This window comes from Xenopus laevis, chromosome 5L, assembly GCF_017654675.1.
Source record: "Xenopus laevis strain J_2021 chromosome 5L, Xenopus_laevis_v10.1, whole genome shotgun sequence".
Lineage (NCBI taxonomy): Eukaryota > Metazoa > Chordata > Amphibia > Anura > Pipidae > Xenopus > Xenopus laevis.
In genome coordinates, this window is record NC_054379.1 from 94,622,889 (window position 1) to 94,646,893 (window position 24,005).

At 34.7% G+C, this 24,005-nt stretch overlaps 1 protein-coding gene and 1 long non-coding RNA gene across 2 annotated transcripts in view; one reads left to right on the forward strand and one right to left on the reverse strand.

Annotated features, from left to right (window-relative positions):
* LOC121393748 overlaps positions 1-24,005 on the forward strand; it is a 132,489-nt gene that overhangs the window by 75,587 nt on the left and 32,897 nt on the right. The window lies entirely within an intron of this gene.
* mei4.L (meiosis-specific 4 homolog (S. cerevisiae) L homeolog) overlaps positions 9,292-24,005 on the reverse strand; it is a 53,487-nt gene continuing 38,773 nt past the window's right edge. Inside the window, exon 4 of the mRNA XM_041563104.1 lies at positions 9,292-10,126. Within this exon, the coding sequence (XP_041419038.1) occupies positions 9,866-10,126 (261 nt within the window). The 3' untranslated portion in view covers positions 9,292-9,865. The remainder of the gene's footprint in view (positions 10,127-24,005) is intronic.

Sequence of the window (24,005 nt, forward strand, 5' to 3'; positions counted from 1 at the left end):
GTAATAGGTTAAAATGTTGCCTTATTTGATGAAATTGGAGTCTATGGGAGATTCTGGATAAGGGGTTTCCAGATAACAGCTCACACACTTGGCTTCTAACCCTGAAGCTCCGGGGTTCTGCAATGTCACTAGACATATTTGCGTTCTAGGGGCACATTTACTAAGGGTCGAAGTGAATTTTAGAATTTCAATTTTCAAATTTCAAAGTAATTTTTGGATACCTCGACCATCGAATAGGCCAAATTCGACTTTGATTCGAAGTGAAAAACTTTGACGTCACCAACACCAACGTTTTATTTTAGTGAGGCAATTTAAATTATGTTGGTAATGCATGACAATTCTGAATTCTGACAATTCACTGTAAGGGCTGTGAGGTTGTAGAATATTGTGGTTTGCGTGGCATTTATTAGCATTTATCTTAAAAACTGTCCCAACAAACCCCTTCTAAAACATGTTGTCTACTGGGGAGCGTGCCCTACCCCTCTCTTGCTGCTGTGTATCTTCACTCAGAATGCACAGAAAGGTAAAAAAAAAATGCTTTAAGACATAGATCTGTCTAAGTTGCATTTATAGGTAAGTATACTGTTCCAACTTACATACAAATTCAACTTAAAACAAACCTTCAGAACCTCTCCATCTCATATGTAACCTGGTGACTGCCTGTACCCTGCCCTGTGAACCCACATTTTACGTGTTTTAGGGGACCAGAAAAATTGTGTAAAATCAGGGAAAATGTAAAATCAGGTAAATGAATAATTATTATACTGTATGTTGGTGGGAATACAAAAATGGTGTGAAATGAGGAAATATCTAAAATCGGGGGGGGGGGAAATTTGAGGTTTCATTGTATTCATCCACAGAAAACTAAACCTAAGAAATATAATGATCAAAGCATGTTCATTAATTTATTCTGTACTTCATTCAACATGCCTCTATGTTTTATATTGTAATTAATTTGTCCTGTCCTACAGTTATGAGGACAGGGGTCGGAACCTTAATTATAGCAATCCCAACATATTAAGCTTCATTAGAAGAGAGTATTGTAAGTATTTCTTTACCAATATCACTGTAAAAGGAATTTGCTGCTGGTAATTTTCAGTTTCAAAAGCTTTGAAATAAACCAAGCCAGTGTTTTTGATATACAACATAAAAAACTAAAAAAGCAATGCATAAAAATTGAAAATTCAGCTGAGCTAACATAGAGGAAAATATTATTTATATTCAGTATGCACAATGTACTAACACGTTAAAGGAATTGTTCAGTGTAAAAATAAAAACTGGGTAAATAGATAGGCTGTGCAAAATAAAAAAGTTTCTAATATAGTTAGTTAGCCAAATATGTAATGTATAAAGGCTGGAGTGACTGGATGTCTCACATAATAGCCAGAGCTCTGCTTCCTGCTTTTCAGCTCTCTCGGGTTACACTGACTGGTTACCCTGGTTACCAGACAGTAACCAATCAGAGACTTGGGGGGGGGCACATGGGTCATATCTGTTGCTTTTGAATCTGAGCTGAATGCTGAGAATCAATTGCAAACTCACTGAACAGAAATGTCCCATGTGGCCCCCCTTCAAGTCGCTGACTAACTCAGAGTTATAGAGCTGAAAAGCAGGAAGTAGTGTTCTGTTATATTAGACATCCAGTCACTCCAGCCTTTATACTTAACATTTTTGGCTAACTAACTATATCAGAAACATTTTTTATTTTCTATTTACACAGTTTTTATTTTCACACTGAACTGTTCCTTTAAGATAAAAAGAGATACCACCACACATTAAAAATAAACATTTACTCACTGTATACAAATGAAAATGTTTTACTAAGCCTAATGCTGTTCCAAAACATTTGCCTATCGATACCATGGTCATACACTGATTCAGGTATGGGATCCGTTATCCGGCTAACAGTTATCCAGAATGCTCTGAATTAAGGAATAGCTTTCTCCTATAGACACCATTTTATCAAAATAATCCACATTTTGAAAAAGGATTTCATTTTTCTCTGTAATAATACAACAATGCCTTGTACTTAATCCAAACTAAGATATAATTCATCCTTATTGAAAGCAAAACCAGCCTATTGGGTTAATTTAATGTTTAAAGGATTAAGGTTTGAAGATCCAAATTATGGAAAGATCTATTAACCAGAAGACCCCAGATCCTGAGCATTCTGGATAACATGTCCCATTCCTGTTCTGAGCATATTTCTTATTTAGTCCCTTTTTCAGTGTTCATACTATTAAATGGTTAACATCTTGTTACTTTACAGATCCCTTCAGAAGTCAGTAGTTGCTATCGACTAAAGTTACTGGTATCTACTATTTTGTTTTTGCTTATTAGACAAATCCTACCTCCTGTTTAATCAGAGCTTCTCATAGCCTAGCAATTAATTATGAGAATAAAACAGAAGAGAAAGATGGAATTACAAATTGAATAGTTCATTGTGGTTGATTCTGAAGGGATGAAATGAGTCTTTGATGGGAATGAAGAATAATTAACCTACAGTATATTAAGCAATGTGACATGTGGCTGTTTCTTTTCATTGATTAATGCAAACGTCAAACTGAAAGTGCTTTCATTTTCCAGCTTGGTCCTTCAGAGCAATATTTTTAATCTAAAACTAAAGAACCATTAACATCAAAAAAATTTTTCTTAAACTTTGTTTCTTTCTAACGAAAAAAAACCACCAAGACATATTTAACGTTAAAACCGCAAAGTCTTTATTAATAAATAACTTACCGAAACTCTGCTTCCTCTCCTCTTCAGAAAAGGCGATAGGGCGACGATCCATCGCGCGGAGCTCGATTTTTCCTCCATGCCTTTTATATGAGATAGCCAGGGAGGAGAAATCGAGTGTAGCACGATGGATTGTGCGATTTTAAAGTTAAATGTGTCTTGGGTTTTTTTTCCATTATATACAAACATATTTATTTAAATTTGATGTTACTGGTATAAGAAGTATATTTTCTCTCTTTAAACAACCTAGAAGGAGGGGGAAGAAAGGGGAGAGGGAAATACAATTTAATAAGATAATAGGGGTCCTTTACTCAGACAAGAAGTGTGCATTGCACTAATTTTTTGCACTTTGCACATTGCCTTGAAGGTTCATAAATGACCTCTAATGTGTATTTTTATTTAAAGGTATAGGCAGAATATATGCAATTCGTGATTACTGTAAATATTGCAAAAAAAAAAAAATATTGCAACAAAAAAAAAATATTGCACAAATGCTAAGTAAACGTATAACTTTCTGTGCACAATAGTGTATATATATATATATATATATATATATATATATATATATATCTGTCTGTCTAATACATTGCTGCCTATGTTTTGTATAAGGGATGGGTGGGGAAGACATTGGAGCCCCACTCCAGTCTCCTACCTTGTTAGAGTCTTCAGGCAGCACTGGGGCCCTGTCCTTACCACCTGCCCTATGACCTATCACTTATCCATGGAGCACACATAGAGGAAGTGGATACTTGATTTCATGACCAGAGGGGCATGCACGTGGCCCTGTGGCCAACTAATGCATACATTTGTTGGAGGTATACTCAGTAATATATTGTAATTATGAACGTGAGAAAAAAACAAGGGATCTACACAATGGAAAACCTGAGACTTTATGGGAGTTATTTATCAGTCGTATTTCTACAATTGTATTCATTAGACATTTTTATATTTAGAACTGTTAATGAATAAGGTAACATTAACTTTTTTTAAACTGTGTTTTTATTTGAAGTAGAAAAACAATTACACATATCCAAATGTGTTCAATAAAACATGAATTGTGGTAAAAAAGTGAACGTTGATAAATTAACCCTTGATCAAATAGACCGTAAAGGCTATTAAACATGTAATATTGAATATGTATTCAGTATCACATGTATAATGGCCTTTAATCATATTTAGCGTGAATCGTGCGGTTCAAATGTGAGCACTGTTTGCTCTGCAAGCATGGAAACACACCAACATTCATTGAATCAAAAGCTTTCTGACTAGGAACAGATGGAACAGTCAAAACATTGCAAGCCTGTATTTCAAATTCTGCGGTAAAATGTGTGACAACAGCTGGGTTTTTGAAATTCTTTTATGTTAGAATAAGCCCTCTTTGGCAAGGCCCTGTGTTTATAAATATAAGTCATATACCTTTCTCATAGCAGGATGATATGTATTCACAAATGGTATTTACATATTTTTTACCAGCACATTTTCATCATATGAAGCATTCTGTGGCCTCTGGGTATCTGGTGGCTGAAGCAATGCAACTGGGATACAGAATGATGCAGCTACAGAAGAAGGGATAATGATTCATACACTACAAGAATTACAACAGAGAATATGTTCTCAGTGCATTAATATAGAAGCAAATAGATTTTATAGGAGATTAGGTTTTTCCTAATGTTACATAATCAGTTTTTTTTGTAATTTATGTACCATTGTATACAGCGCTGTAGAAAATGTTGGCACTTAATAAATATTGTAAATGTAAATATAATAATAGTGTTAACTATAAATGCAGGAAGGTTATTATGGTGGCATGCAGGCTTCAACATGAAATATAGACTAGCAGTAGTTATAAATCCCACACCCCCAGGGCTTTACAGAATAACTTTGTTGACCTTTATGAATGATAATGTACAGCTTCAATTTAGAAAATCTTTTATTAGTCTGCCGCTCATTCAATGTAACTTCAAGCACTTATTGATTAGTGAGTAATGTGGAGTCAATAGCTTAATTAAAGTAACATTTCTTAAACTGTACTAAGTTAATTACTGGACCCAGGTATAACAAAATTGAGCTTTAAAGTTTCCTTTAAAGAAAACTTCATTAAACTGTTGCAGACATTCTTGGGGGCCTATTTATTATGCTGTGTAAAAATGAAATTTGTCAAAAAACTGTGTAAAATGCTGTGTAAAATAAACAGAAAATTTAGCAAGGTATGTTTTGTTTTACACCACGCAAAAGCCAGATTTGCCGCTGTTATTTTACACGTATTCAGATCTTTGTAAGTAAGTTCCCTCGGAAGTTGCTCAAAGAAAAAGAGCGTAAATAATTTATGCCATTTTTATACCGTTTTTTAAACTGTGCTGCCTGGCGATGTGTGGTGAACTATGCTGCCATTTTTTACACTACATAATAAATCTGCCCCCTAGTTTCATATGTTAAACTTTAACATTTAGCCATTGTAAAGAAAAGCACTGGGAAACAAGCAGTGTATGTCCCCCCCCCCCAAATTACGATCATATGTGGGGTAACTTCAGCAAATGTCAGTTTTGCAGTGGGGGAAAACAATGTGTTCAATTTTATTATTGGTCAGCTTTCATAAAAACTGGTTTATGGAGTCCCTTGAGTCAATGGGCAACTTATTTGTGTGGGATTGGGGTCAAGGCTCCGATCCTGAATTAGTAAGGGAAATCTAACTGTGTATTAGTTAGAGCCAGATAGGCTTAGTATTTTTTTGTTTTCTGTATTTTGTTTTTTTTTTCTCTTTGGAAAAGCCTCCAATAAACTGGCCACAGACCAGTTATACTGAACTGTCTGTGCCTCTGTTTAGGAGTGGCTGGAAGTGTACTCAAAGGTCTATTCCTCAGTGAGACCATGGTCCAACTACCTGAAATTGTTACTTCATTTACTTGAACATCAAGGAAGAGATTAAAGCATGTGTTAAGTCTGGACCAAAATATAGTGTCCTGACATTGGTCTGAAGCAGGAATATTGTTAACAGTAGTAGAAACTCTAATGACCTTAAGTTTCCCTACATTACAAAACAGCAACCTGAGCTTGTGGGAGGGAGGTATTTTTATTGCCACAGGGGGTAGTATGGGCAGTTATTGTTTTCCTGTTTTTCTCTTATTTTATTATTGCTACTGACTAATTCTATGCCTATGACTATTGCATTTTCCAAACGAACACTTCATTAGCTTGAGTCCCTCACTCAGGAACACTGTACTTGTGTTTATACGTTTTCTTATTGTTTCATAAGAGAGCTACAGTTTTGGGACAAGTGTTTGTTTTAGATAGGATTGATGGCTCCATTATGGGCAGGCATCATTGGCAATAGTTGCTAAATATAATTCATTCTAAGGAGCTGCCATAGTTATGTAGATACAGACCAGTACACTGATAACATATTCTACAGGTACAAATAACTTACCATGAAATCAAAGAAACAGCAGTATGACCTTTTGTCAATAAGGAACATATACACATCACTTTGTACAACATGCATTGCAAGGGATAAAGTACATCAGTTTCATTTATAACTACAAGTAGCAACAAATGTTACTCCTAGCTTCTTCTTGAAATGACCAAGGAATTTACATAAAAAAAAGCTCCAATGGTATAGCTGAATCTTTCTGATGTTTCTCCATTAATTTAGCAATAACCAGCTGTGCAAAGGATGTTTGGAAGATCCTTCAGCTGTAAATAAAGATGTCATATGGGAGTCTGTTAAAAAATTTGAGGTATATGACTGAAGAATCTACCTCAACCTAAATGTAAAGTACTGCATTTTTGTACCACAGAAGTGAAAAAAGTGAGAAGTGAATTTACTTGCATGGGCACACTTACCTTATTTAGGGGACTAGTAAATTAGTCTCCCAGTATTATGAAGCAGGCAGTCCCCTACACCAAACTTGGTCCTAAAGTACAGTTAGGAGGGGGGCCTGTTTCCTGATCATGCTTAAAGCTATGCCCCTTTGGTGTTCACACAGTGACCAGTTGATGGCACTGTGCTAAAGTATAAAGTCCTGGGTAGCCATGTGCTCAGGGTCCATTTTGTGTTAACCCTGACCTCAGCAGGCAGGATATCCAGTGGAACCTAGACAGGTTAGGTCTAGTAAGAATAGACTACTCACCTTAGGAGGTCACTCTAGGAGTGACAGATAGACAGGCTATTTAGCTGAGCAGCTTCAGGCTCTTCCGAGGAATGTGAGTGGGATTATGATCTCTGGTACCAATTGCCCAGAAGAAGGGACTAAGTATACAGACCTAGGGATGTGAAGACTATAAGAAACACTGGCGCCCAATTACTGCACCCTGCACAAAGTTACAGTTACACTACACCCTGCTTCCACAATTTGTGAGGGCTTACTCCCTAAGAATTAAGGTCTCATCCGGAGCACAGCATTGGGATTGGAGTTTATAGTAAGAGATCGGTGCACTCAATTTACTATAGCGCTACACTTACTTACCCTCTAGCGAAAGGTAAATGGGAAACATTTCAAAAACTGGCGCAGTGGTTGTGTTGGTGCTGGGGATGCTACTGTAAATAACTCCCTGTTTCAGAAATTCTACTTACTACATGCAATGCGAAATGTGCTGGCCCAACAAGCTTGAAGTAATAAATAGAGAGACTTGTATTAATAAATGTGATACACATCGAGAAACAAATACACAGATTTGTAAGATCGACAATTTAATACACCAAAATGTTGAATCAGGGGTTTACAATCATTAAATAGGCTGTACACATATATACAGTTGCTTGTGGTTCTCAGACACTCAGGGGTCTCAGACATGTGCACCTATTGACTTAACAATACCTCTTCTTTTCATTTTCCCAGTCTTCACTGTTGTGTTTTTTTGTTTAGCTTGACAAAATTCTCGCATAACTTGGGCTCAAACTGAAGTAAGCATTGTAAGGTATTGTATAATTAGCAAATGGGGCATTTCCATTCTTTTGTGTTACCATCCACTTAGTAAACCACCCTTTACAAGAAAGAGATATTGTAACTAGAAATGCCTCTTAACAGGTTGCAAATACATGTGCTGAATATTTATATTTAGTAAAAGAAAATGAATTCACAGGCTGTTATTTCATTCTATCATAGTCAACATTTGAAAAGCCTAAATCTCCTTTCAAAGAGCAGTCTCCAGATATTTTCTATTATTGGCCATCATACAGGAACTCAGAATCAAACTATCGACACTCAAGGGACAAGTAAAAATTAAATCAGGCTGAATGGTCTGTCATGTCATATTAGCAAACCTTTTTATGTAAAAAAAAAAAACAGTAATACCTACGTGAGAAAAAATAAAATTCTGTGTATGCAGATTCTCTTGGGAGCCCCCTGACTTATATGGATTCTGTTCTCAAGCTAGCTTGGTCATTATTACCTTGACCTTGAGGAAGAACCATTTAATTGGTTATTTGGGCAGTTGTTTGTTTTAATGTGCAGTAAAGAGATATCTCTATGCTGTCGCAATGGTAAGGCTTTTGTATGACCACAATTTCTTATGTCATATGTTGCAAAGTTTATAAAAACTCTGTGATTTCTTTGTTTGGGGATCTAACGCTTTGTGATTTCATGGAGCTCATGTAAAATAAACTTCATCTTTTTTTTACCTCAAGTGGTCTCTGTTATGTGAACTTCCACGAAATGTGTAATTCAACTATTTCAATTATACTTTGTAGAAATGCTTACTAGATCATATACACCTCTAGATTTGGTGAGTCTAATTTTGAACTTCTTTGATCAAAAAAAGTAAAAAGCAACAATTACTTGAACTGTTTATCTTTAGTGATGGGCGAATTTGCGCCGTTTTGCTTCGCGAAAATCGCGAAATGGCGAAAAATTTGCGAAACGGCGCTGGCGTCTGTTTTTTTGACGCCGGCACCTGTTTTTGACGCCGGCGCCCGTTTGTGACGCCGGTGTCCGTTTTAAAAAAAAAAAAATTGGACGCCGGCGAATTTTTGCCGCGAATGTTCGCAGGCGTTTTGAGAATTTATTCACCGCGAATTCTCGCCTGGCGAATAAATTCGCCCATCACTATTTATCTTTCATATGCTTTTCTTTATGAAGTGGTGTCAAAAACTTAAGAGTTGGTGTCCAAGACCAGTTGTCTTAAATGAATATCAAACTGCAGTTTGGACCTACAAGGGGACCTGCAACTGTAACAGGATCACTCAGCCTAAAGGTCAGTTAGGGTTAGCTTTGGAAAGAATATCTCTTTACTCTTCTACATATGCCTTGATGCCAACCTAAATTTGGGGTTAGTTTCAGAATAGCCAACTTCACTGAGGGAATGAGAGAGTGCCGTACAGAACACTTTCACTGAGAAAGGGGATGAACAACCATCCACGCAGTTATTTAAAGTGCCCCAGTGTTATATAAATCCAGTATATGAATGAGGCATAAATATCGTATAGCTCATATTTTTAATTAAACTAAAAAATATGTAGTTAAGAGAAACTTAATATTTAAAATTGTATTTTTTGATATAACTGTTGATACATATAGACAAAACACATTTTGCAACATGCATAGTGGGAAATTATCCATGTGTATTAAAATTCACCAATGTATAATGAATGTACAGTAGTATTTATTTTTGTCTTTCAAAACATTTTTTTTGTCTCTTTAGATTTTATGACTGTTTGGGGCCATGTTGCAAGCATATGCATAAAGCAGTTTATTCTTTGCAGGCAAGAAGGATCAGTTCACTCTTGTGAACCCTTTACAACGAAAGAAAACAGCCCTGGAATTCCCTCCATGGCAGTGGCAATTCCCATATATCTGATTGTAAAATATAAATTTACTGAATCTATGTTGCTGGTTCTTCTTAATTGTTTCATAAGCAACATAGATTTTAGGTTGTTGACAGGGAAGGAGTTAAAGGCACACATTTTTTGTTTACTTTCTTAACTACTAAAATATATATACATATTTACATTTTAAAAATACATTGACAAACTATACTGTGTATTACTATACTACCTACACTCCTGTCTTTTCACATTAATATACATTTCTGTTTCTATTTCAGAAATAGTAATTGAAAAAGCTAAACAGAAGAGAAATCTGTTATAAGGGATGACTATATACATTAATAATTTCTTTCCTTTCTGTTGAGCAGTTTAAAGAGGCTTACATTTATAATTTTCTATGTACGAACACAATGTTCCCATTTTCCACAGATACAAGGAAAATAAAGGAAAGTCATCAGAAAGACTGAGTATCATTTGGTCAAGATTGTGCAGAAACTGTTTTGTCTCATTGTTAAAGAGCTCACATTCTGATGATTCTGATTTCTCCTTTTCATACTGTAGAAGTGCTTCCACTGCTGAGAGAATTGAAAAAATATTCTCATACTCGGAAATGTCATATTTGCTCTGGTTCTACAGGAACAGAAAATACACAAAGGAAACATGAATACTTTATTCACAATTACTGTACTAAGAAAGGTCTGTATAAATATGTAACTTTAAATACAGGTATGGGACCTGTTATCCAGAATGCTCCGGACCCGGGGTTTTCCGGATAACGGATCTTTCTGTAATTTGGGTCTTCATGCCTTAAGTCTACTAGAAATTAATTTAAACATTAAATAACCCCAATAGGCTGGTTTTGCTTCCAATAAGGATTAATTATATCTTAGTTTGGATAAAGTACAAGCTACTGTTTTATTATTACATAGAAAAAGGAAAAAATTTGGATTATTTGGATAAAATGGAGTCTATGGGAGAAGGCCATTCCGTAATTCGTAGCTTTCTGGATATCAGGTTCCCGGATAAGGAATCCTATACCTGTATATTACAGTAATACTAATTATACTATTACTATAAACAGTCCACTAGGCTATTTTGCAAGTGAATGCACAAAAATACTATTTTCCAATATGTAGGTGTATATAAATATCACAGGTTTTTTTGTAAACCTTCACCTGTACTGAAGCAAAAATTAACAGTACATTTCTGTATTTTATACAAAATGTACATATGCAACATGTATTAATTCCATAGCACATTATACACAGGCTTTTTATAATAAAGGTCCTATGAGGTGCCAGACAGAAATACAGCATTAAGCTGGAAGTAGGTCTTAATTTGATATGCAGACGAAAAACAACATCATTGAAAGTGCATTATTAAGCACCATGTTCTACCTTAAACTAGTGAAGTTCTTTTCCATCATAGCATTTATAAAATATTCAAAGGTCATAGGAATATTAAGCATTATTTTGAAAAGATTTCCATAAGCCGCTTGGGTAATATCTCAATATAGAAGGAAAAAGAGAAAATATCAAGAAATTACAGATAGCTCAAACTGTCAGCAGTTTTATTTACTAACCAAATGTGCGTAGTGCTTATTCCAATGGTCTCTGTTTAGCATATAGTTGCTAAACTTCAATGTCACTGCTAATATCCTTTAATGTTACATTAGGGAATGTAACTACATAGGTTTATACTTTTATAAGTGTTTGAACTGAACAATTTTGAAATATACAAGAGAGAATATGCATATTTGGTAACCCTGTATACATACTGCATTTGTATTGCTCATCTTTCTGGTTTGGCCTAATCCAATGAACCCATAATAATTCTATTATAATAATTAATACAGACTAATTCTTACATCTCGCATTATTAGACCATTAAAGGAATAATGACATCACAAATTTAACCCCATTTATAATAATACCAAGTGTTCGCATACAGCTTTACAATGGATATTAACATTTTATGTTTAGTTTAAAATTGCAATGGATGTCATTGCCTCATTTAAACCTTTGTATATTTTTTACTCCCATGTTAAGCTACATTGTATAAAATGGTTATGAATAACAGAATTCAAATAAAGGGTATTTTGTTCTGTTTTGTCCTAGGGGACACAGACACAGTTCCTGAATTTATTTCTGAGGTCCCTTACACACAGGCATTTGTCCCCGTGTCACCCAATCAAGCTGTGTTCCTCCTGTGTTCAATGCTTACACATGTTTGAATGAGCCTGATCAGGAAGCATGGGCTAAATTTGTTTGAATGGTCCCCAGTGGAGGCAGACAAAAAGCATTAACCACAGGGGGATGCAGGAAAAAATGCCCATGTGTAGGCCCCTGAAACTCTAAAAGCAAGAGAGGCTTCTTTTTTTTTATGGAAGAAATCATAATTTGTTTGATGTTTACCAGAAAATAGGTTCCCCCAATTTTTCACATTGTTTTCAACTTAGTAAACATTTTTGTGACTGAATCTCTAAGCAAACATGGACTGCTGTTCTGCTCAATAATGAGACATTGATCTGCATGAGGGTACATTTGGTGGGCCCTAAACCAGTTCTGGGATCACAAAGTTTGCTCTGCACTAGTTTAAACTAAGACCTTTTAATATCTAAGCAGTTTCTGCCTGGCTGGGGTCTACTCATGTTACATATTCATGATGCTATAATTTCTAAATTACCTATTCATTTGAAAATAGTTTATAGGTGGACTTTGTCACTTGGTTCTTACTGCATTACTAGAATTGTATTACAAGGGGTTATAATAATCCACATCTACTATATACACAAACTATATATATATCTGCTATATATACAAACTTAATGCTTGTTACTATGACAATGCAATTGTTTATTTTTAAACTTACCTTTTAAGGGGTGTTTCAAGGTCTTCTGCCTACTAAGGCAGCTGGCCCCCTACTCTCCAGGGGTACCTCAAATGCTCATAGCAGGAAGAGGGTGGCACATTACAATCAATACAATAAATTATTCTTTGTGTTAAAGAATTTTCATGACCGCTATGTATTGACAGGAATCAAATGCTCCTAACTGTAATTTTTTTTGTTTAAATGTCATATGTTCTATTCGAGACAAGTATTAGGCTGTGATCCATGATTTTGTGAAGCAGGAGAAATCTGGGTAAATACCAACTGATTAGCCATTAATCATTTTATAATGGGCCTGCTAGAAATAAATTTATGAATGTGTGGGGTAGGGAGTTAGGCAAAGAAAAAAAATGAACATTGTAAAACTTGTTACAGCATTTATCTGGCCCTCTCTAAAGTACTTTTGTACTGGATTTGACATGGCTGCTATATAATATTCTTCAGTGGCAATAATAAATATAATATATAGTGAATTAAGTACACCCTCCTGTAAAATATAAGGATATTATAATTTACCGAGGAGTTCCATGACCATATAAAAGCACGAGGCCAAAGGCCGAGTGTTTTTATATAGGTCATGGAACTCCGAGGTAACTTCTAATACCCTCATATTTTGCAACTGGGGGTACTTTATTTATTATAATACACAAGTTTCAGTGAGTCATGTGACAGAAATTACATCAGAACTCACGGTTTATAACTGATGACATCAGAACTCACCGTTTATAAGGATATAATTTACAAGATATTGATGGCTTTTGTGTATTATATAAATATAATGTGCAATCAATCAATGTTCTTCATTTAAATTACTGACAAAACTAAACACAAGAAAACCTGCATTTGTGACTATCATGTGTTTTCTTGTGAATATAATTTGCTTTTGCTTTAGGTGAAAGGACTTGTGGCTATGAGCTAATTTTATCATTAGAAGTGATCATGTTTCAGCAGTGGGTGTTGGATATACAGAATTTGCTGGTACTGAGTCTTACTTAGCTTTATAGGTATATTGAAAAGTATAGAATACATTATACAGAAAACTGTACCAATTTAAAGCAGAAAATTATAACGAAAATATGAACATAATTCAAACTTTCATAATTAATACCGGATTTTCTGAGGTAGGAAATATTATAATTATTTTCACTTATGCACAGAGCGGTGATATTTTACACAAACATTTGCAAAGAGAATGTTTAATCAGTCTTGTAAACAGCAAGGCACTTTCAACTTACAACTCAATATGTATATTCTTGTTTCAATTTGTAATTAGTTTTTTTCTGTTTTGTGCTTTGTATTCACATCCAATCCCCTGTACAGCATAGTGGAATATTTTAGCATGATTCACAAATATAATAATAAATGTCAGTCCCTGTCCTTGTGTAGTTAACAATGTCATTTTAATTTTACGGTCACTCATACATAAAGTACAGACAGACACACATACACACGCACATACAAATCTTTTTGTGTGACATATTGACAGAAAAGCATTTCAAAACGCCTTGCCAGCCATTAATCAACAACTTTCTTTTAAAGCTTTCTTTCAAAGTGTTATTTTTTTTTCTTGGCACACAAGCCTTTATACTAAACACAAAATACTGTTTTGCTGCTTTTACATTGCAATTGTAAATGTCAATAGGTTTAGATGAAGTAGTTTTCTCCACCCCCATACATTTTATATGTGATACACTTCAGTGCAGGAATAGAGGAATTGTTGCTATCTAGCTATTGTTATTGCTCAACAACCCCATTACAGTACTTAGAATTGTATCTATAAAAAGGATGAAGTTGTTCAGTAATAGGGTTAATATAGCATTTAGTAACAGTATGTATAAAAACCTAAAATTGCATATAGGTAATAAGAGTAAAAAAAAAACCATGCATTCCCGATGCTATTGAAGTATTTTTATGAACCACTACATAACTTCAGTCTTATACTAGCTTAGATTGTTCTCTTTGCCTCTGGTTGGAATGCCTGGAAGTGACATTTTATCAGCTCCATATAAAAAGTAAATATATTTAAATATATAATCAAATAAAACTGGGAAGGCTGAATACAAAGATATTGTTTTTGTAAGTGATATAATAAAATAATGGTAAATATTGAGCAATACTCAGCAATCAGAAATAATACAGTTCAACCAGCAAAATCCCAATAGCATGTCTAGCATTTTGGGGTCTATTCACTAAAGGTTGATATGAAATAACACATGAGATATTTTCATTAGGTATTAACCATCATCCCATGCTTTTCTGGTGGAAAAGTGTTGTTGTTTCACTTTCGAGCGCTACATGGTTGTAATTTGCCACCATAAATATAATGTCAGGGAAAATTGTTGATAGGTCAATTTGGCTTAAATCTTTTTTGGCGCACAAACATTTTTACAGCACAATAAGGACAGTTGTTTAACGTATGTACAATGCTTTGTAAGATATGTCGGTGTTACAACATAAAACTATAAGATACCTTCTGTGACTTTGTCATGCTTATTACATTTTTACTATTAGCCAAATGACAATGAGTCCATGTCAAAAGAGGGGGGGGAGGATTGTCCCTTCAAAAGGGAGATCAAGGTCATGTAAATCAAGTGCACTTGATAAAAACTCAATCAGTAGGGTGATGTAGGGTAGACTTAAGAAGGGAGCTGGTGAATGAAAAATACCAAAGGCAGATAAAAGTGAGTGGCTAATAATAAAAGTTAGAATTGCAATGTAAGAAGACATACATATTCCTAACCATAGTGGCAGTAGTGGAGCAGGGTACACATTCAATAAATAAATTAAAGGAATTCTTAGTAGAGGCTAACAGAGAAAGTGATGGAAAATATATGTAAGGTTTCACAGTAGCTGTACTAAAAAGGGCCTACAGTAGGCAATCTTGCTAACTAGGCCCCCTTTCTCCCCCCCCCTAAAATCACACATCCCTTGCCTGCATCTCTGAATGCATCTCTGCATGCTTAGGTGAATGTTGTAGCTGATATTTAACTCAGGAGAACTAGCCAAGCAGATTAATCTCTTTCCTAACAGTTTGCAAGCCTCAGGAAAATGGCAACTAAAAGAGTAAACTTGAAATCATGGGGATGAAGCCAAGTTGGGTAAATGCGAGAAACTGTGTCCCTTTTAATTATGTTATTGTGGCTCAAGCCTCTTCTGCCAAGCTGTAGTTCCTACCAAGAGTTTGAGTAAAGCGCAAAGACTATATTGGCTAAGAAACTGAGGGAAAATAAACAAATGAAAAGAGGTAAGTAAGGGGGGTAATGAAAATAAGAGAATGAGCCAACAGAAGTCACAAATCAAAGCAGTTAAGTTTTCTTCTGTGATGTTGAATAGGTTGTGATCTTTGCTCAATGCCACATCAAGTTTAAAAATCTATCTTTGTAACTAGAAGAAAACAGACAGAGAATCCTGAAATGTGTAATACATATAATTTAACTTTGATACATGAAGAAAGAAAGATCTGCCAATTCATGTTTATGTTTTGGTTGCTTCTCCTCATTTCTAAAATTACAAAAATTATCACTAGCAGGAAGTACATATAATAACACTATATCCTATATTACAAACATCAGTATTTATTTTGAGTTTTGTTTTTTTCTATAGAGTTTTCATAACCATTTAAAGTGGACCTGTTGCCCAGACACAAAAAACTGTATAATAAAAGTCCTTTTCAGATTAAACATGAAATCCAATTTCTATTTTTTATTCATAGCTGTTGTAAGCTCATTTAAAAATCTCAGCAGTCAATCAAATATTGCCTGCCCCTCCTCTATGACTTAGGCATAGAGGCGGGACAGACAATTACTTTCACTTTCCATTCAGCACTTCCTAGATGTCACTGCTCTCCACATATTCCCCCATTCTCTTCATTCTCTTCACTGTTTAATTGTGTAGCCAGGGCATGAGGATGGACATTGGGTCCCCCATTCTGGTGCACAAACAAGATTCTGAGATGATGCAAGGCTTGCCTTAATAACAGTGCCCACAAAATGGCTTCTGCCTGCTTGCTATAATTATGAATTCCCAAACTGAAGGAAACAAGATTCAAATAATGAATATAGTGTAATTAAAGTTCATTGTGCTTGACTATGTGATAAAATAGGATTTAGAATAATTTTTTTGGGTCCCCTTTAAAACACTTGAATTGGAAGTGGTCATTATAGCTTTAATCCCAAGCTAATGATCTATAACTGGTAGTGTTCATTTTGCATATTTTAAATTATGCAATCCTCCTTTAATCTTAGAGCTAGTTATTTATGAAAAATACAGCAATGGTTGTGTGGCGGAAACAAAATAGTTCCTTGAAATATAGGGACAACATATTCCCACTTTCTGTTTTCATTTGATTTCTACAACTAATTCTTTGGCTTTATGGCATAACACAATTGTGTATCCTAAAACTAGCAGCTACAAGAGACCACTGAGAGAAAACAGATAAATTTAATTTCAGTAACATAATAATCCATTATTCATTGTGCACCTGGTGGAATTTTAGATTCAACCCTAAAGAACCTTAAGTAAAACTTACAGAATGAGACTGTCAAAATATATTCTTGCTAAAACATATTTACAGAGAGGCAGTTTTATTAGAGCCATCTGTATGAAAGGCACTACACTACAGCAAATTATGTGAAGTTGGAATACAACATTTTTTGGTATTTTGACTATGTTTTGAGTGACAGCTACATATATAGTTTTTTTCCCTTTTTTCAAATATTCATGAATTAATGAGCCTGTTTTTTTAAGCAGTAAAATTAATTTAAATCTGGTATGCTGTACTTGTTTCCTTCTTGTCTCATGCTCATCCCTTCCACTTGCCGTTAGGACAGAACGATCATTACCACCATTATTTAAAGCACTTTAACTTAGAATCTTGTTAATACCAATAAAAAAATTAAAATCCAGGGAATATGCACAGTTCTGCCACAAAGAGTTGGGAAAGAGAATCTGATATTTTCAGTCATCTTTGTGCTACCTTGGGTTATATCCTAGCAGTAGAAATTGTAGTGAGGGCAACATAAAACAGACACAAAATTATATGCTAAAATTGATCTACTATTAACAATTTAACACAGAGATTAAGGAAGTTATTTATTAAAGTCCTAAAATGCTATACTTTACTATAAAACCCGAGTTTTTAGTGGAAAAAAATCACATTTTTCAAATTTTATTATACATCGAGGATGCAAAGAGTCTGAATCCAATAATATTCAATCATCAACCTGTTGAGGTCCTGTAGAAGTAGAGGTTCCATTTGCAATTTGAAGAGACAGTTTCATGGTCCGCGCTGGGTTTCGTATGATAATCTGAACATTTCAGGCTTTTCCACCAATTTCATGAAAATTTTTGACTTTTCGGGCATCAAATCCAAAAAAATTGGATTTTATCGCACAACAATCAGAAAAAGTTGGGGTTTTTGTGTGACAATCTGAAAAAGTTAGGGTTTTTTCCTGATCGGTTTTTTTCCCCTGTTTTAATTAAGATAAGGGTAAATCGTGGATTCTAATCTGGTCTGACTTTTTCTTTAAAACTTGAGAAAAATTTGGATTTTGATAAAAATGATGTCTGCATCTGATTCTTTAAGCAAATGTACACTGTGTCTATTGATGCAGTCCATTGTGTCCCCAATGTCAATGGCTGGATTACTTACTATGAATCTAACCAGACTGCTGGGGCACATTGAAACACAAAACTTGTGCAGGGAGGCTGCTTTTGACACATGCATGACTGTATTCATCTTTGCATGGTCACAACTGCAGTTTCATAAATAAGCCCTTTTACGTCATGCGAGGTTAAAGCAGCAGTGGTTTCAGGTTCTAGTGCTTGTTTGTCATCTCTTCTTGGCTAATCTGTGATCTCAACTCAACTCGACTGTGAAAGTTTCTGTATTGCCAGATACAGGGTTATGTAACAATGTACCCCCCCAAAAGGTTGAAGCTTTTATACAGGTCATGGAAATATATTATTTTTTTTAGCAGGTCATGTTATACAAATAACATTACTAACCACCAATTTTTGATAACTGTTTACAAGAATATAATTTGCAAGCAATGCATGGCTTTTTGCGTATTATATAGTTATAATGTTTATGGGCCAAAAAAGTACAGCAGTGTGAACTCAACAATTGCAGTAACAGATATACTAATCAGGAGGATACATGGCATGTTCAAAACAGCCTAAAGACAGCACTCATTTTACTCTTCCTGTTGTAAAGCAATCACACTCTGCTTTAGTGCCTCTCATCCTATGGGATGCCAAATAACTGGAGCTGAAGGAGTCCTTAAACCCTTGGTTTGCTTATAAATATAATACAAATGGTACAGTTTTTAAAATCTAAATCCATATGCATTATAAGGTGTAAAGTTTGCCCTCACATCATAACCCACAGCAACCAATAAAATGTTTCCTTTTAATCAGGTAACCCATAAAGTCTATTTACTTATTGGTTGCTATACTTGATAACAACTGTAGCAAACCTTGCAGCTTTTATTGCATAACCCTATTACCTTTGCTTTATGCAAAAATAGGAGGGTAAAATGCGAGCACACCCTTACTTCAGGCAGTCCCCGTAAAGTTAAAGAAAGATTAGAGCCGGTCCTGATTTACAGTTGGGAGGGGAAGTTGTGTCCCTTCAAATGGTCAAAGTATTTTCTGGTTTCATATCAAAAGTTGTGCCCTTTAACATGGATTAACGAGTTCTAAAGAAAAGAGTATTAGTAAACTGATTTAAAAACTATTAATATTACATGAATTGAAATTATGACATGATATCAAGTTGAGTTCTAGCTAACATTTCCCGTGTTTTCTCGGGGCTATCAACATATGTCTGATTTAGTCAGTGTTTGTACACATGGGTGTTCACAATATTTTATAGCTATGTTTTTATCCTAATTTATTTAACACTGCATGACCTAATTATTTGGTTCAGTGTAACTTGTATTTTTTATTTAGACTAATGAGCTTCATTGCAAAAGGATTAGTACATTTGTAACTTAACATTTATGCTAATAATTCATAAAGAAATTTCAGTGCCGATGATGAATTTAGGCTGAATGTAATTTGTACAGTAGCTTGATAAAAACAATTGTACAGTAAAGCAGAAGTAAAGTAACCTGAACTATCTTTTACCAAAATCATGTTGCCAACTGTAGAAGGCTTTCTTAATTTACCTGTGCCTCAAGGGTCACACCTGTCATTTTGCAAAAAAATGTGTCAAATCAGATTTGTTTACGAACTGAAATATATACTTGTCTTTCCACTTAATTATAAGTGGCAATTGACAGAGTTCAGTAATGACCCATAGGCTTCTGTACATCATCACTTAACATAGGGAAGTCCAGATATTTTGTGCAACTGTGCATGCTCCAACCCAAAGGCATCAGATGAGAGGGAAATCTACTAGTGCAAAGAACTAATGGAAACACCTGAATAGGTTTTATGTAATTTTTATGCTACTGTGGGTTGTTAAAACAAATAAAGTAAGCAACTCATTTTAACTGGCCTTTGTAATGGGCATTATTTGCCTCTTTTTTAAGCATTTACTCTTATTTAGATTAGTATATGAATAAAGAAAAAAAAACAACCAAATAAAAATCCAAACTTTCTTTTATAATGACTCTTTAAAAACATGCAACTGCACACAGGCTGAACAAATCAAAAGAACAGATGGAATTGTGATCCTCTACTGCCTGGTTTATAATGCAGAAACATATACCCAATTCCCATGAATCAATGCAGAATACTATTCTTCAACATATTAATTAGGCATCTTACTGTTGGAGTAAAACAGCAGCAGTACTATCAAACCATTCAGATGACAAATTCTCAATAATTTAAATGATTGAAAATTGTTACATAAAATGCTTCATGGCTATGTTACAGCAAAATCACAGAAAACAATGCTTGGAATGATTTGTGACTTACTGTAAAATGATTGTAAAACATGTGACTTTCATTGTCACATGTTGGGTTTTCATTTCATTGAAGCATGGTTTGTCCATCTTACTCACCAAGTGACCGTGCAGATTCCAGAATGTTGAAATTTACTCAAAAGAGAAACTAAAAGAATCCCAGGGAATAAAAACATTGAAGCAGATGGAATTTTTTTGTTGCTTTGTGAAAAATATATGAAAGTCTCATTGAAAATTAGGTAATTTGTTTTAGTGCACTGAGGTTCCTATAAATAGTTTATTTGTACAAATAATATCTGGCTCACAAATTATGCTGAAAGTTACTTTTGGAAGATACAATTAGCTTTCTCAGTTTTTGGTTGTGCGAGCATTTTGGGATTTTTATAATACTATACAAACTGGACTGGATTTGGGATTGTGTGGCCTGTACAGGAAGCCACATCAAAGGTGGGTCCAAGCTGTGTAAACTGATAAGATACTGTACCCATGTTTGGCCTTTGTTTCCAGCAGGCAAAAGGAGCTTTACTTAGTTTAGACTGTCTATACTTCCTTTAAAATTGTAGCAGTGTGTTAAGTGGACAATGTGATATTTAGCATAAATGCAATGATTAATACAGACTACCTTTTAAAATCCAGCATATAATGTAAAATGTGTGTTGAATTATTTTTGGCGTATAAAGTACAAAAATGTTGATGCAAAGAAGTAGATTTGTTACCAGATGGGAAGTACATGACTTTCTGATATCAAACTGTTAAGTGGAGTAAAAGTTTGGTCCTCTCAGAGGGTACAATTCCATAGGTGTTTTAAATTAGTAATATGATCTTTTAGTTAGGTGACAGATGCTGGTTTGTCTTGAAAGCTAAAAGAGACTAGGGTGTCATATAGCTTGATACCAAGAGGCACAGAAAGGGGGTTATTTACTAAACTCCGAATGTAAAAATCGGATTTTTTTCTAATAGAAATCTGACTTTTAAAAAATCACAATTTTTTTCGGAATTTAATAAACCCAGAGGATGGAAAATCCAGCATCTCAGACCTGTCGAGGTTGCATATAAGTCAATGGGAGAAGTCCCAATAAATTTTTTTGATGTGCGCTGGGTTTTGTGCAATACCCCGAGTTTTCAGGTGAAATATCCGAAAAAAACCAAGAAAATCTATTTTTCTTTCCCGCAAAGCAAATTTTCTGGAAAATTTAATAATAAATAAACTTAAAAAACCCGAGCGGATTTGATCGGAGTTTGCAGCAGAAAATGTTGAGATAAAATCGGACTTTGATAAATAACCTCACGAGAGGGGGACCGCTCCAAGTTCACACTCCCTATTCGCTGCTCCAATCGGGTGCTCAGTCCGCAGCGTCCTCACTGCTAGAATTCACTTAGACATCAAAAAAGAAGGACGGCACTCCGGTACGTGGAATATGCTTTTTATTCCAGATTCATACAAGGATCCAACGCCCATCCTTGTATGAATCTGGAATAAAAAGCATATTCCACGTACCGGAGTGCCGTCCTTCTTTTTTGATGTCTATTTGATAAATAACCCCCTAAAAATCACATTGATTTAGAACCAATATAAATACAATGATATAAAAACCTATGGCAAATTAAACTATAGAACAGAACAATGCAAAAAGTCTAGGCAGGAGGCAAGCTGAAAAAAAATTCCAATATATCATACCAAGGTCAAAACCAGTCAGAATAAGAAGGGCAGGAACTTGAATGACTTGGTTTCATCAGAAAAGCTAATGATCCAGCACTTTTAAATTGGGCTATTGCCTGCAGCTGGATTGTAAGCAGGGTCAGTCAGGGAAAGCTCACAAGGTAAAGAGTCATTCTGCAGTGTCAAAAGTATGAGGCATTCTGATGTTCAACAAGAAGGTGAAGATATCAATAAATAGCAGGTCCCTGACATTTGTGGACCCTTGCATTGCAAGGCAAACCACTGGATTCACATACTGTGAATCCAACCTACTGCCTGCCCATCAGAACTAACAGCTTCTCTGCATACTATTGTGGAGAGTTCAAAGTTTTCCTGGAGTCTCTGTATCTGCATGAAGGTTGCCAAGAGACAGTTAGGTAATGTGCAACCATGAAGGACCAGAAAGTTATAAATCAAAATGTTTTTACCTTTCACAGAGGATAACTGATAATAGGTTGCTAGGGTCACTAACAGCCTGCTTTTATTTTACTGTGTGCTACAAACCTGGCAACCAGGGAGGGTTTTAAAAGTAAATATAGAGAAAGACAATACAAAGTCAAATAATAAAAAGACTCATAAAAAGAAAAAGGAAACCAATTGTGAGTTGTCACACAACTGACTAAATCATGACTAAATCATAATACAAGTTAATTTTTAATATGAATATAACCTGTAAATCCATTGCGCTCTGTTAGCCAACAGAAGAAAAAAAAACCCACTGTGCTTTGTGTGCAGATAAGAATCAAACAAAACTGGCGTTAATGTGAAATATTTTACTGGAAAGAGTAGGATCATGCTCATGCTTTGATTTTTTTCCCTTTTGCTTATGTTTTTTACCTAAATGCAAACGGCAATATGTTTTGTCTTGTTAAAAATATAAATTTGAATCTACCTGATGACTGTATGCTCCATAAAAACATATTTTTTGTGGGTGTTGTTAATGTCTTTAGCATATTTGTAGATGTTTGGTAGAACTTACACCTTACAAAAAACATCTGCAATAATAAAAGAAACGCTTGGATTTGTTGTTTTTGTGAAGTATAGATTAAGTGGATACGCAGATAATGCAAATCCATTTTTATCTACTTTTAAAGCATCCTTTTGAGACTGTGAAAAATCAAAGCTTCCTACATTTTATTTCAAGCTTTGCAATGGTCTCTTGAGATGAAAATGTAATACAGCAAGGCACTTGAGTGAGTAAAGAACGCACCGAACTGATTTATTCAATATTTCATTCTACTGCATTTTGATCTAATTATATTATTATTAAATGTCTATTTTAGCATCCAAGACCCAAGCATTGTTACCAATGCAATGTGAGAAGGAGTCTTTGAATCATTAGCACTTGACCCTTTGGACAAGAAATATTCTGTTCTAGAATCATTGTTATTTGAAAAAAGTACTAATACATTTATCAGACAAGAACAGCTATAAATATTTTAAATAGTATAGGCTTGATCAGTTTTGCTTCATGTGCTGAAATTGATTGTTTTGTGATTTATCATGCTATAGTTCTTATTTCTACTAATGTATTTCTTCATGTTGAACATAGTGTCTATTAGCCTTCAGCTATTTTATTTGGGCTTGACAATCCTTATATTTCATTTCACTCTCATGCATCCAGTGGCATTATTGCTATTGTTTTAGTAAACCTTTTACATAAGAATTTCAATATAAAATGTATTTTCTCCAACAGACTACTTTGTATAAATAATTTTTGTATAAATATAGATAGGAAAAAAGTTTATTTAAAGACAGGCATATCTGGAGGAGGCAATTTAGCATTACATGTTTAAAATACATCTAAACTACATCTAAAGTAAACAAGTAGCAATAAACAAAGCTGGAAAATGTATTGTTATGATTACATCCTGCACTGCACAATCCAGTAATCAAAGTTCCTATTTATAGCATATTCAGGCTTTGTTTAGCATTCATGGCCTACAGTTCAGCTTCATTGCCGGGTCGGACTCGCGTCTGGCAAACAGGATCATATCCCATTGTAATGAGA